The sequence below is a fragment of the Solanum lycopersicum genome, chromosome 12, assembly GCF_036512215.1.
Source record: "Solanum lycopersicum chromosome 12, SLM_r2.1".
In the NCBI taxonomy this organism is placed as follows: Eukaryota; Viridiplantae; Streptophyta; class Magnoliopsida; order Solanales; family Solanaceae; genus Solanum; species Solanum lycopersicum.
Genome location: NC_090811.1, coordinates 9559743 through 9572663, shown reverse-complemented (window position 1 = coordinate 9572663; position 12921 = coordinate 9559743). Strand labels below are relative to the sequence as shown.

The following is a 12921-nucleotide window of genomic DNA, read 5'->3' as shown; positions in this document are numbered from 1 at the left end:
ATTATGACATACTCTTTTATGCTAAAGAAAACTGGCATGCCACAATAATTAATTAGAATATCATCCTTCTTATTGAAATTTTAAAAAATGAACCTTCTTCTAAAAATTCATACACGATGGTCATTTGAAAACGTGAAAGTGGATCAATGGGTAAATCAAGAAAATGACCAAAATAACTATTTTTGAAAAAATCTTCCAATCGATTTATCTTGACGATATCCCTGAATTTGACAAAAGGTCTTCCCAGGATTGACCTAATGATGTTGTCACCATTAGCATCAGGCTGCAGATGCAGGGGAAAAGTGTCTACACTGATGATTTTAATCTCATCATCACCACTAGCATTGAACTCTTCATGAAGTTCTTGTTCTCCTTCATGAACTTCATTTATTTTTTCTTGTAGTGCCAAAACTACTACTTCTGTATTTTCTCGTTCTTTTTCTTGAACTTCATTTATTTTCCCTTGTTCCTCAACTTCTTGTTTTCCATCTTCTTCCTCCACCACTTGTCTTTGTTCATATTCTTTTTTGACAAAATTCTACTTCTGCTTGAGAAGAAGAAACCGCTTTTGCAAGTTTTTCTAAAAGTGTAGTATTTTCGTTCCTCTTCCTATGAATTTTAGACCTAGCCTTCTTTGGATCTTTGTTTGGTCAGATATAGTATCTGTCGCAAATATATACTATCTGTCGCAACATATATACTATCTATCGCAACATATCTACTATCTGTTGCTACATATATACTATCTGTTACTACATATATACGAAATGTTGCAACATATAGTTTTGTCGTGTTTATTACTAGCGAAATTACATTTTAATTAATATTTCACCAATTATTTTATACAACTTATCAACAAAAAGGTAATTCACAATGATATGATATACATAACCGCCTATCTAATAAATGATTGTAAACTTAACATTTTCATCGATCTTAGATTTTTTTGGTTCTACACATCTCTAGGTCTTCATTATTACTAACGTAATCATTTCGAGCCTTTACAATCGTATAATTCCATAAGAGTGAGCATATCTCAAGTGAAGGGTGTCAGCATTAATTTCACATGATGGTACTTGTCCATCACTCAAATACTCAGCGTATGCAGCAACCAAAATTCCACAATCTCTGCATGGTATATCATCAATTAGAAAATATAATAACATCACATTCTGATAGTCGTAAGACAAAATAATATTGTGATACTTACAGACTACTGCTTTTTTGTTGGGCAATACCAGTAACACGACTGACTTCAAATGGGTGAGATTTGTTCTTTCCTTGGTAACATTTAAGAACTGACCAGTTGAAACGCTCGTTTTGCTCATAAAATCCACTCAACTCAAGGTACTTTGGCAACATTGTAGCCATCTTTTGAATCTCGGAGGATAGTTTTCTATTAGACCTATTTGAGGACATGAAATCATACACTTTTATGCACAGACCCAATGAAATTCCCCATTACTATTTACAGGGAAATAAACATCATCCATCAAGCGCCAAGGCATTTTAGAAGGTATAGCATACCCTTTCATTATGTCAATGATTTTATCCTCATATTCACTAGAATTGACAATGTATGTTTTGAAAAAACAACTAGTGGTGGTATATTGATATTCAAATTGAGTCTTTTGCTTCGACTTCTTACGCAAATAGTAAAATATGACATCCACATACTGCACACATGCATCAAACAAGTGTATCAATTTAATTGTATATATTCATGTACAAAACAGTACATATAAAAGTGAGCATGGATTTGCCTCATCATTCCAGCACCTATTGGGTTGAGACATTATGTAGAACCAGTCCTTATTCATCGGAAATGTAACTACTAAATTAAGTTCTTCAAATTCAAGTTTTGAGCAATTGGCTAAGTAGTTATCCTCCTTGTTTCCTCTGCAATTGTGTAATCATTATATATTAGACAACAAGAAGAAATACTAATAACAGTTGAACGACTTTACTTGCTTTACTTTACTTACTTTTTTGCATGATGCTTGTAAAGACCCTCTTTTATCCATTGCGAGAAGGATGACATTAGTTCAGTTGGACCCTCGCCGTCAATGTTAAAACCTTCAAATGGATTCACATCACAACTGACAACTTCGACTTTCTTCCCTTTCTTTTTCGCTTTCGCTTTTACTTTCTGCTTCTCCATCTCCATCTCCTTTGCCTTCTTCTCATTCCCCTTCTCATTCTCCTTCTCCTGTTTTGCCTTCTTCTCCTTCTCCTCCTTTTCATTCTTCTCTTTCTCCTCCTTTGCCTTCTTCTCCTTTTCTTTCTTCTCAATAATCATAAAAAGTGTTTGAGAAATAGATTTTTTCAACCTCCTACATTTCAAAGGTTATGAAGTCTTCTTGGATCTTTGCACATTAATATTATGAGACATTTTCTTAAAAATATCAATGAGTTTTTTAACATGATTAATAAAATAATCATGTAACTGTTCACATTCTTCGCATAGACAAAAAGAGCATTTCGTGTTAGAAGATTGAGTTGTTGACATGGATGAAACTTCTTGTATCATATCATCAACAAGGTAAATAAAAAAATATTGAGATTTTACAATTCATTATAAAATAATAATATCAGTATGTTGCAACCGATGAATAGTCTATTTACGATAAATTAATATTATGTTGCCACATATGTACCAGCTGTTGCGCAACATATCCATCTTATGTAGGAACAGATGCATCATATGTTGATACATCTATACCGATTATTGCAATATTTGAATCTTATGTGGAAACAGATGACCAACATATCAATTTTTTACAATTCATTATAAAATAATATTAGCAGTATGTTGCAACCGATGAATAGTCTATTGCGATAAATTAACATTATGTTGCCACATATGTACTTGCTGTTGCACAACATATACATCTTATGTAGCGACAGATGCATCATATGTTGACACATCTGTACTGATTATTGCAACATTTGAATCATATGTGGCAACAGATGACCAACATATCACTAAAATGTGGCAACATACATTAAAATCATATCAACAAAATGGCCAAAAAAAGAACAACAACAAAAAATGACTTTTCACTGAATGATAACAATACATATACATGATTTTTTGAGTTGGCTAATTTTCTTTCAAAAATGATAAATAATACACACCATTAAGTCGATTATTCAGTTTTTACACCTACAGAACATTTTATTGTTCATTAATTCAAGAAAAAAACTTCAAAAATTGTAAAGTATTTCAAAAAATAACTTACCCATTTCTAGTCGAACACGATTATAGATCAGAAAGATGAGAGAGTAATGGAGGACTGAAGAGGAAGAGTAACGACGACAGAGTAACAACGAATTTCTGAATTTCTAAGAAAGAAGATGAAGAAAAGAAGAGAGAGAACAGAGGAGAGGAGATGCAAATTTTTCTTTTTAAATGATTTGGTTTGAATTATAAAAGTGTTTTTTTTTATATTTTATAAAAGATTAGAAAGTTTTAAAAATATTAATTTAATCTCATAATTAGTTCATTACGTTTTAGAAAGTTTTAAAAATATTAATTTAATCTCATAATTAGTTCATTACGTTTTACAGAAAATTTGACGTGCTCTCGATCAATCTGTCACTAAAAACAAAAAGGAGACTTAATTTGAGCCGCTTAATTTTCTCAACTTACATTATCCTTTAAAATACAAAAAGTCATCATCAAAGGGACAATGGCTTCCCTTCACGTTCCTCTTTCTTCACTTCCACGTCCCAGTTTCAGGCCAACAGGCAAGTTGTTAATCCGATGTTCCGCCGACCGGCAAGCCCTGTTTAACCGCATTGCCCCTGTTTATGATAATGTGCGCACTGCGCTACCTCTCCTCCATTCACTATTCCATTTGTCACTTCCTTCATAGCTATATGTTTATTGTTTGCACAATTTTAATGCTTGCAGTTGAATGATCTTCTCAGTTTGGGCCAACACCGCATATGGAAAAGAATGGCTGTTTCCTGGAGCGGGTAAAACCTATTCCCCTTTCTCCTATTTAATAATCCCTCTAGTTCATATTAGGTTAATTGTTCGAAATAAATGAATTATTCAATGTTTTAGAGAATTGTTGAGTTTTTCTCCATATTTAATATGAGTTTATTCACTACTTTATATTTTCTAAGGAAATAGGTGTGTCATTTTTGTACAAAGAGGGGGTTCGAACCCACAATTCTAGTGTGAAAAGCATTTCCATATTTCCTTCCTTACCACTAAATCGTTAATCAATTTTCTTAGAGGTTCACAAGTTAATATGGGCAATGGCCATAGATAAATGATAAATAGTGCAAAAGTGCATAGAAACATGACGTATACTTATATATTTATTTAATTTTCTAGTACAAATACATGGTCCTACTGGGTTCATTCGAATTCACAAACCTGCACCTAGCTCCCCCTCTTTCAACAGTTCACTTAATATGAACTAAGACAGAGTACTGTTTATGTCCCATTAAACATGATACTGGAGACAATAAATTTCATGTCAAGAAAAATATTGTAACAGTAGTAGTATTCCATTTTAATACAGTGAATATTACAATCTCTATAATTCCTCTTTTCTGAAATAAGTTTATGGCCTTTGAGCTTTGATCTTGAACTTGATTTATATGTGAACTCAAGGTGCTTTGAGTTTGATTTTGAATTATAACCTTGAACTAAAATGTGGATTTGATTTAGTTGTCACAAGTGCTTTGATGACCGCCACGCAGAATAATTATCTCAGGAACAAGTAACTTTGATCTTGATGTCTTGGTATTTGATTTGCCTTCGTTTTTGATCGTTTAGTATTTGAAACTTGTAGAGGAATTATTTAATGTTTTGTAGCTTGTTGATCCACAAGCTTTCTGTTGTTTATTTCTCTGAAGTCTTGTCCCTTGTTTGAATTATGAGTATCCCTATTTATAGTTATGAAAGACAGAGAGTCTGAAACAAATTCAGAGAACTATTCTGCTTTGCATTTTGTGGATTCTAAGGTTGAAGAGAAACAATATATGTTTTTGAAGGCAAAAAAAGTCATATTCAGTGGTAAAAAACAACTGTATTTATAATCTTTACAATTTGGCATAAGGAGAACTTGTAAAAGGATATAGATCAATATCTTGATTTCCTAGATATTTAAGGAAGAAGCATGCAATGGTTGGGCTGGCTGAGTTTCTCTTTCTACTGTAATTTCTGTACAATCTTGGTGCATCATTAATAAATTTTATCCTACATTGAAAAAGAGTTGTGGGGGAGAAGAGTTGTGATGATGACAAACTCGTTTCTTTGATAAGTTGACTTGAATCACTGGCCAATCAAGTTGAAAGTGAAAAGACTACATTTGATTGGTCGGATCATGCCACTTGTACATATCTTACATTTTCATTAGCCTTTGATTCGACTAGGGATGTCACATTATTTTGGCTTGTTCATTTAACTTGATGTGCCTCGTCAATTTACATTTAACACAAGTTTGGCCCCTAGAATAAGACGACATGTTGGCTAACGAAGTGACTCATAATTTGTATCCCAAATAAATGGATTAGCCCAATGAAACTGAATCTTTAGTCAAATTTATATTTTCTGGACTCAAATAGTTTATCAAATTATATTAGTCAACAATATTTATTTGGACTAATACATCTTGGATTTAAAATGTAGTCCATATTTTATGAATTTGAATCCAATTGAATTTAAATGCTTACAGTAACCATTGGATATGACATTGATGTCAAAATTTTCTCTTTGAGTGTATATTTTTTTTTGGGAAAAGGGTCAAAAATATCCCCCAACTTTGATTTATTGTTTAAATTTACCCTCGCCATTATAATAAAGTTAATTTTACCCCTCGCTGTTAAAATAAAGTTAATTTTACCCCTTCCATTACTAAATTCACCAAATTTACCCCTTATTAGACGAATTGACCCAAGTTGACCCGTTTTTTTTTTAAAACCTTATTCCTTATTTTAACCAAATAACCCGACCCTGTTTAAAATAACCCGACCCCATTCTCCCAAATCTCCATTTACAAAGGCAATAGACTGCCACTCAATAGTCGGGAAATTTGAAGGCCCCGAAGGTGATGGAGCTTGGGAACTCTATGGAGGACAAAATCTGTTAAGATGGTGATCCAAAAAATGAACTCCAGTATCTATCTATCTTCGTGTCTCTCAGGTGATTATATGTTCGGAACTGAACTCTACCGAGTTTTTTTTGCTTCTACGCTTTTGATTGTGCACTGATACTACCACTAACTTATTAGTGGAAAGAGATGGTGTTGCTTTCTTATTAAGTAAACATTTACGCAAAGAATGGTGTCTCATTCTAATGATGCAGATTAGCAGAATTAAGGGTGCATTTCTTACTAAGGAAAATATTTTTTTTAAAAAAAATAAATATTTTTAATTTATTAATACAAATATTATTTTAAAATAAATGGAGATTTGAGAGAATGGGTAAATGGGTATAGGAGATTTGGAAGAATGGGTCGAGTTATTTTAAATAGAGTCGGGTTATTGGGTTAAAATAAGGAATAGGGTTTTTAAAAAGAATTTCGGGTCAATTTGGGTCAATCCGTCTAATGAGGGGTGAATTTGGAGAATTTAGTAACAGGAGGGGTAAAATTAACTTTATTTTAACGGCGAGGGTAAATTTAAACAATAATTCGAAGTTGGGGGTATTTTTGATCCTTTTCCCTTTTTTTTTCCATATACATTTATAAAAGTGATTTTTAGATTTAAAAACAATAAATATGTAAACCAGAAAATTGAGTAGTGTTGTCCCAGTAGAGACTGATATTACATAATCTCACCTGTTTCTTTGGGACCATTCATATTTTGCTTAATGAAGAGAAATGCCATATGCTTTCATCTGACAGTATCTTTTGTCCTATTGGTCCTTCATACAATTCGAGAAAAATGGAAGCTTCTTTTCTGTCTGCAAATGTTGCCCATGATTTAAATAGTATAAACAACGTACCCAATGAAATTACACAAGTGGGGTCTTGGAAGGGTAGAGTGGATACAAACATTATCCCTACCTCATGGAGGTAGAGAGGTGTTTCTGAAGGACCCTTGGCTTAAGCATTATATATCTATATTTTGTATATTAAATACTTAGATCGGATGAACCCACATGAAAGAGCTGCATCTCTCACTAGGTAAAGCATGAGATGCTTGTGCATTGTAAATAAATTAATAATGGTCAATATTGAAATAAAATATTTTTTGGTAAGTGAAAACATGCCGGACATTAGGAATGTGTTTAAGTTATCCGGACTAATATGTCATTTTCCTTTTGATAGGCCATGCTTACGATAAACTGTAGTTCGCTGTTTAATTGATGGAAAAATTGTTACAGTGTTAGTGCGCCTTATTTAAATCCATTCAAATGGGAAAAAGAGACAGAGGACAGATGAAATTTCCGCATCTTGTACTCTGTTCTTGATCATATAAATCTTGGATTTGGACTATGTTTACGTCCTAGTTAAGCTGGAACAATTGAACTTGTATTGCAGAGCTAAAGAAGGGGACACTGTACTAGATATCTGTTGTGGAAGTGGGGATTTGACGTTTCTTCTGTCTGAAAAAGTTGGACCCCATGGCAAGGTCCCCTTCTCTTTCTTTTTGCTGTCTCTGGTTTGCTTTTATTCTCTTTTTCATTCTTATGTTCTTCCATTGTGTAATTGCGGTTTTTAGTTACTATTCGCCATTTCAGAAGCAACTCAGTTTTTCATTGACCATTCTGAGAAATTCAATAAGCTGATCTGAGCAGATGGCTCTATGGAATACCAAGATTTCAAGACAGTCAATTTTCCTTTCTTTTGTTAGAAATGAAAACAATAAGAAAAATAGGAAAGATAGGATATGAGTGACTGTGGCGTTTGACTATCACCTGGAGATAAGAAGTTAAGAAAGATAATATTCTTACAAGGAGGAGAGAAAAACTTGTGCCCCATTAACTGTTTTATAGCACCTGTTGTTTTGTTATCAAGAGATCATTTTAACGTTGTTGAATCTTCTTCACTGTTGTGAGAATCAGAAATTTACTTATTTCTGTTCAATTACCTTTTTTTCTAATCGACACCCTTCATAACGTAGCAAATTAATGTGTCTCTTTATGCGTCTGTTTCTGCATAATGAAAATCTCATTGTAGAAAACCGGGGCTCCTACAACTTAGCATAGGAGAAGCCATCTCTGGCATAATTCTTTTAGTATTTTTTACTCATTGAAAAAGGGAAAAACAAGAAATTATTGAATGATCTTGAAACTGGTGATATTGTCACTTCTAGTTTGAATAGCTCCTGATTTGTTAGGTCGCTTTTTTTAGCTGTGTTTTACCTGTTCTCCTCTGGTGAGCATTTATGGAATAACATCATCTAGCAGTTCACAAGTTCTCTGGAGTAGTGTTCATGTTTTACTTATTTCAATTCAGCTTACCCTGTCCTATGTTATTACTGAACTTTCTGAATGTCAAATGCATTTTAATATGTGAAGCACATACAAATTTTAGCTTGTTGCACTGAGATTTTTCAGGGTAATAATTATTATTGAGACCTAAATTGTTGCTTCTTCTAAAGATTATTGGCTTCATGATATTTCTGATGTCAATCTCTTGCCTGATAATTAATGTTTCTTTTTGTTGTCCTTCCGTGATCTTCATGCTTTTGGGTCTTCAGGTTGCTAATGTCCATTGCTTTCATTTGAGTTTAGCTCCCGATGAAAAGAAATCTGCTCTTTACACCTATTTATATGTTCCTTTTTTTGTTTCAAACATTAAATAAAAATCTGCTCGCGGCGGAGCCACACAATTCTTATTTCTTATGTCACTAAATTAAGTGTTTTCTCTTTTATTGACTATATTTTGCAAGCTTTGTATCTACACAAGTTTTTGTAATGTAACTGGATTACATGATCGAAGCAGTTTAGGCTAGTTATCTTAATTTCTGAATTTTCGGATGTCAAATTTTACTGAGTTGGCCTTTTCATTAGTATGTGTGGCTTTGCAGGCGGTCGGTCTTGATTTCTCAAATGAACAATTATTAATCGCTTCGACTCGGCAGAAATTACGTTCAAAGACATGTTACAAGAACATCAAGTGAGCATTGGTAATTAAACTGTCAATATAACAGATAATGTTTGGAAGGTTATTTGCCAACACATTTAGCAAAATCCACTTGTGAAAATAAAATCTAGTCAAGTTCCAAATGGTTTCACACACTACGTTTGCCAGTTAAACGTGTATTATCTTCCGTACTCTTACTCCTTCCAATTAATTTTTTATGTTCCCTGAGTACGGTGAGAGATTAATACATTATGATATTATGAAGGTGGATGGAGGGCAATGCACTTGATTTACCTTTTCCTGACTCCTCCTTTGATGCTGTTACTATTGGCTATGGGTTACGCAATGTGGTAGATAGACATAGAGCTATGACAGAGATATGTCGAGTTATGAAACCAGGCTCAACATTATCTGTTCTTGACTTCAATAAGAGTATCAACCCCTTGAGCACCACAGTTCAGGTAGTTGTTGGCAGGTTAATACTTTTTCTCCACCACCACAAATTGTATGAAGTTATTGGTTTCAAATCTTTTGTTTTATCTGATGTAGAACTTTCTGTGCTTTAAGGATGCATCCCTGTCTTTTTTAAGGATGTAGTCAGTAAATAACTTTTGGTCTATATTCAGAACATGTTGTTAGTTGTTACTTAGCAAAACTGATGCAACAATTGAAACATAATACTCTTGAAGCTTATCATGTTCTTTTAGGGTGTAGGAAAAGTGGGGGCAGCGGAAGGGGTAAATTACTATATGATACAGAAGAGAAATAGTGATCTTCACCCATCATAAGTTGGGTAGTTCAAATGTGACTGGATATCAACTGTAGTAGAGCTCAAGAATATTACTCCACATAATATCAGCAAAGTTTCCATCCACTGAAACTGCATCCACATACATTCTCTGCTCATTCTCTGTACAGTTGGGACCACTTTTCTTCACAAGTTGAAAAGCAAGCCACTTCCCTATCCATCAAATTCCAGGGATTAATCTGTTATTCTGCATTATGGACGATTTCAGAATCTCCATCTCAGATTATTATTTGGCAAACTTCTTAATGTTTTCTTTTTCAGCTTATCATGAGTAGTAGTATTACAACATTTGTCTAATTTTGTTTTGTGTTCTGTTTAGGAAATGATGATCGACAATATAGTTGTTCCTGTAGCGAGTGGTTATGGCCTAGAAAATGAGTACAAATACTTGAAAAGCTCTATCAAGGACTTTCTGACAGGTCTGATCTTTTCACCACTATAGTTTAAGCAGTTTTAATTGATTCACTTTTGCTGTAAGCAGTTCTGAAGCCTTCTGCATGCATTATGTTGTGATATGTTATTTAAATTTTGTATTTAGAAATGAAGTAACATGAGTAACCTCTCTGCCTTAAATAAATTTTATTTTATACACCTCTCAAACAGATAAAAATTACTCTTTCATGCTTTCTTCATTGTCTCCTGGAGAAAAACATGCTATTCAATTGGCATGTATTTCTCAACTCTCTTTTGGTTCAACTTTATTCGTCTCCCTTGCTTTCTTACAAAAATACTTTATTAGAACTGGAGGCTCTATCGGGGAGAAAAATTGAGAAAATAATGGTGCATGAGAATACTGAGCTGAAGAAGAAAATAGATAAATCCTGACTTCCCATCCATCAGCTCTTGTAACTGTAAAAAGTTTTTTTAAAAAAAGAAAGGTAAACGTAAGACAGCAATTAGAGAGCAGACTGAAGTTGACATCAAATTCTCTTACTTGATGAAATGAATAAGAAGAAAAGAACCTTAATTTTGGGAAATTGACTAATCTCTTTACCTTCTTCCAATATTCTTGCCTGTTGTGTCTTTAATACATGGTAAATGGATGATTTGTGATACAGGAAACGAGTTAGAGAAGCTGGCTCTTGAAGTAGGATTTTCCACTGCCGAACATTTTGAGATAGGATTTGGATTTATGGGAAATTTGGTAGCCATTCGATAGAATGACTTCAGGTGCTTCATCTTCCAATTGCCTTCACAAGCGAGAAAAGATGCAGTAAGAAGAGGAATGAGCGGTATTTGCCTATAGATAATAGTATACTTCTTCCATTGATTTCAAGTCATGTTTATTGGTGTACTGAGTATTTCACCCTGACTGACTGAAGATATGTGATATAATATATTCTGCACCATTATTTGTTGCCTGTTTCCTATTCCTTTCCCCCCTCTCTTTTTGCACTATGCTATGAAAGATGCTTTAATAAGTGCTTGCTATAGTTTTCAGAAAAATCTGTTCTGTCGTAGCTAATCCCCTATCGCCCCCAAGGTCTAGCTCAAGTGGCAAAAGGTGGAGGATTTGTGACTTAGGTCACAGGTTCAAGCCCCGCACCATGCAAAGTAAAGTTTGGTATTTAAGTGGAGAAGTGTAGAGGGGCAGACCCATTATCCACTGAGTTTAGAAGGCTGTGATTGGTCCAAAGGGCGGGTCACATACGGACTTCTCGATTATCAAAAAGAAAAACAAAATACTAACCCCCTATCCCGTGCCATTTTGCTCTTTTTTTGGCCCCAAAACCTTGCGGAAAAGAGGGACAAACCGAAACTCCCTGGAAAACAGAGATGTTCAAAGAGAAAATGTATAGCAGATCAATTATTGTGATTCAATATGTAATGTGTGTGATTTTTGTCCCACAAAAGAGATTGTTCAGATACTTAGAAAGGAAGTGTCTATGTTGTTAATTCATACACTCCCTTAATGACATTGTATGTTATAGGCCTTTGGTGTTTCACTATTAGGGGGCGTTTGGTAGGCTGCATTAAAAGAAATAATTCATGTATTATATATGTGGTATAATTTAATACTGTATTTGGTAGGATTGTGAGCTATGTATAACTAATCCATGGATTAGTTAATACATCGTACATGGTAATATGTGATGCATTACTAATACCTTTCATTTGGAGGTATTAGTAATACATAGCATATAATACCATGGGATAAGCACATAAAGACAAAAATATCCCTAAAATCTTTTTAATTTTTATTTTAATTGCTTGATTTTATGTTTTATATTTGTACTAGTAAAACTATTTAAATAAATTAGTTTACGAATTATTTAGAGAGACTTATTTGTAACTAAATATATCTAATTCAAATCAATACAAATTTAAAATGTGAGTTATTTAACATTTACTAATTAAAAGACAAATATATCACTAATTATTCGTATTTTGAACAATTTAAAAAAATTACATACACATTAAAATTATAACTTGCAATTTTATGTGTAAATGTACATGGTTTATTTAATTTTCCAATTGTTGACCGTCTTTATAATTTTAAAAGTAGTTGGTTTATCTTTTTTAAATTTAAAAATTGACATTTTATTAGTGATAAATTTTTAAGATGAAAATTATTTATCCTCAAATAATTCAAGTAGAAAATTGAAAGCATGACAACAAAATTATTCTTCTCATAGCTAGTTAGAATGTCATAAAAGAATTTTTTTCCGATAATTATCAGTGCACTTAAATCTAATGGATGGGGTTCCATATTCATGAAAAGTCAGGTTTGAACCATGTTACGCTTGACCCAATTACATAATAATATAAGGGTATAATTGAAAAAGAGATTTTAAATAATTTGATTTCAAATACAAGCTGAGATTGAAAACAATGAACTAAACACTTGATAAAAATAAATCATACATTACTAATCCATGCGTTATTCATTTTGTATCAAACGATCCCTAAATGCTGTGTTTAATCTGCTGATTAACTTGTGAAATATCTACTTACATGAGACAACTTGCAGAATGATGATGATATTGTCTAGACAAGTATGGGGGATAAGATTGCTGATTGTGAAGAGGTTAAGGTATGTGCCAGTAGGAGGGAATTATC

General features: G+C 33.1%; 2 protein-coding genes across 7 annotated transcripts; one reads left to right on the top strand and one right to left on the bottom strand.

Moving 5' to 3' along the window:
• Positions 1 to 847: 847 nt before the first annotated feature.
• Positions 848 to 3540, bottom strand: LOC109119123 (protein PXR1-like). Of its 3 annotated transcripts, XR_003244612.2 has the most exons (4): positions 3243 to 3540; positions 1986 to 2284; positions 1211 to 1899; positions 848 to 1128 (listed from the first exon to the last, which is right to left on the bottom strand). XR_003244612.2 is itself a non-coding variant. In XM_004252112.5 (3 exons), exons 2-3 carry the CDS (start codon positions 2297 to 2299, stop codon positions 1722 to 1724), a joined length of 492 nt encoding a protein of 163 aa, XP_004252160.2. In that variant the 5' UTR covers positions 2300 to 2333; positions 3243 to 3440; the 3' UTR covers positions 1690 to 1721. The 3 variants fall into 3 exon arrangements, 2 of the variants coding, with proteins under 2 accessions (XP_004252160.2, XP_069148535.1); XM_004252112.5 differs by lacking the exon at positions 848 to 1128 and having other exon boundaries at positions 1690 to 1899; positions 1986 to 2333; positions 3243 to 3440; XM_069292434.1 differs by lacking the exon at positions 848 to 1128 and having other exon boundaries at positions 1690 to 1899; positions 1986 to 2280; positions 3243 to 3440.
• Positions 3541 to 3637: 97 nt separating this feature from the next.
• On the top strand, positions 3638 to 11213 carry LOC101263675 (2-phytyl-1,4-beta-naphthoquinone methyltransferase, chloroplastic). Of its 4 annotated transcripts, XM_004251938.5 has the most exons (7): positions 3638 to 3821; positions 3917 to 3981; positions 7506 to 7596; positions 8998 to 9086; positions 9319 to 9514; positions 10181 to 10280; positions 10920 to 11213. In XM_004251938.5, exons 1-7 carry the CDS (start codon positions 3693 to 3695, stop codon positions 11018 to 11020), a joined length of 771 nt encoding a protein of 256 aa, XP_004251986.1. In that variant the 5' UTR covers positions 3638 to 3692; the 3' UTR covers positions 11021 to 11213. The 4 variants fall into 4 exon arrangements, with proteins under 4 accessions (XP_004251986.1, XP_010313994.1, XP_019067201.1 ...); XM_010315692.4 differs by lacking the exon at positions 7506 to 7596 and having other exon boundaries at positions 3681 to 3821; XM_019211656.3 differs by lacking the exon at positions 7506 to 7596 and having other exon boundaries at positions 3681 to 3821; positions 8981 to 9086.
• Positions 11214 to 12921: the final 1708 nt, after the last annotated feature.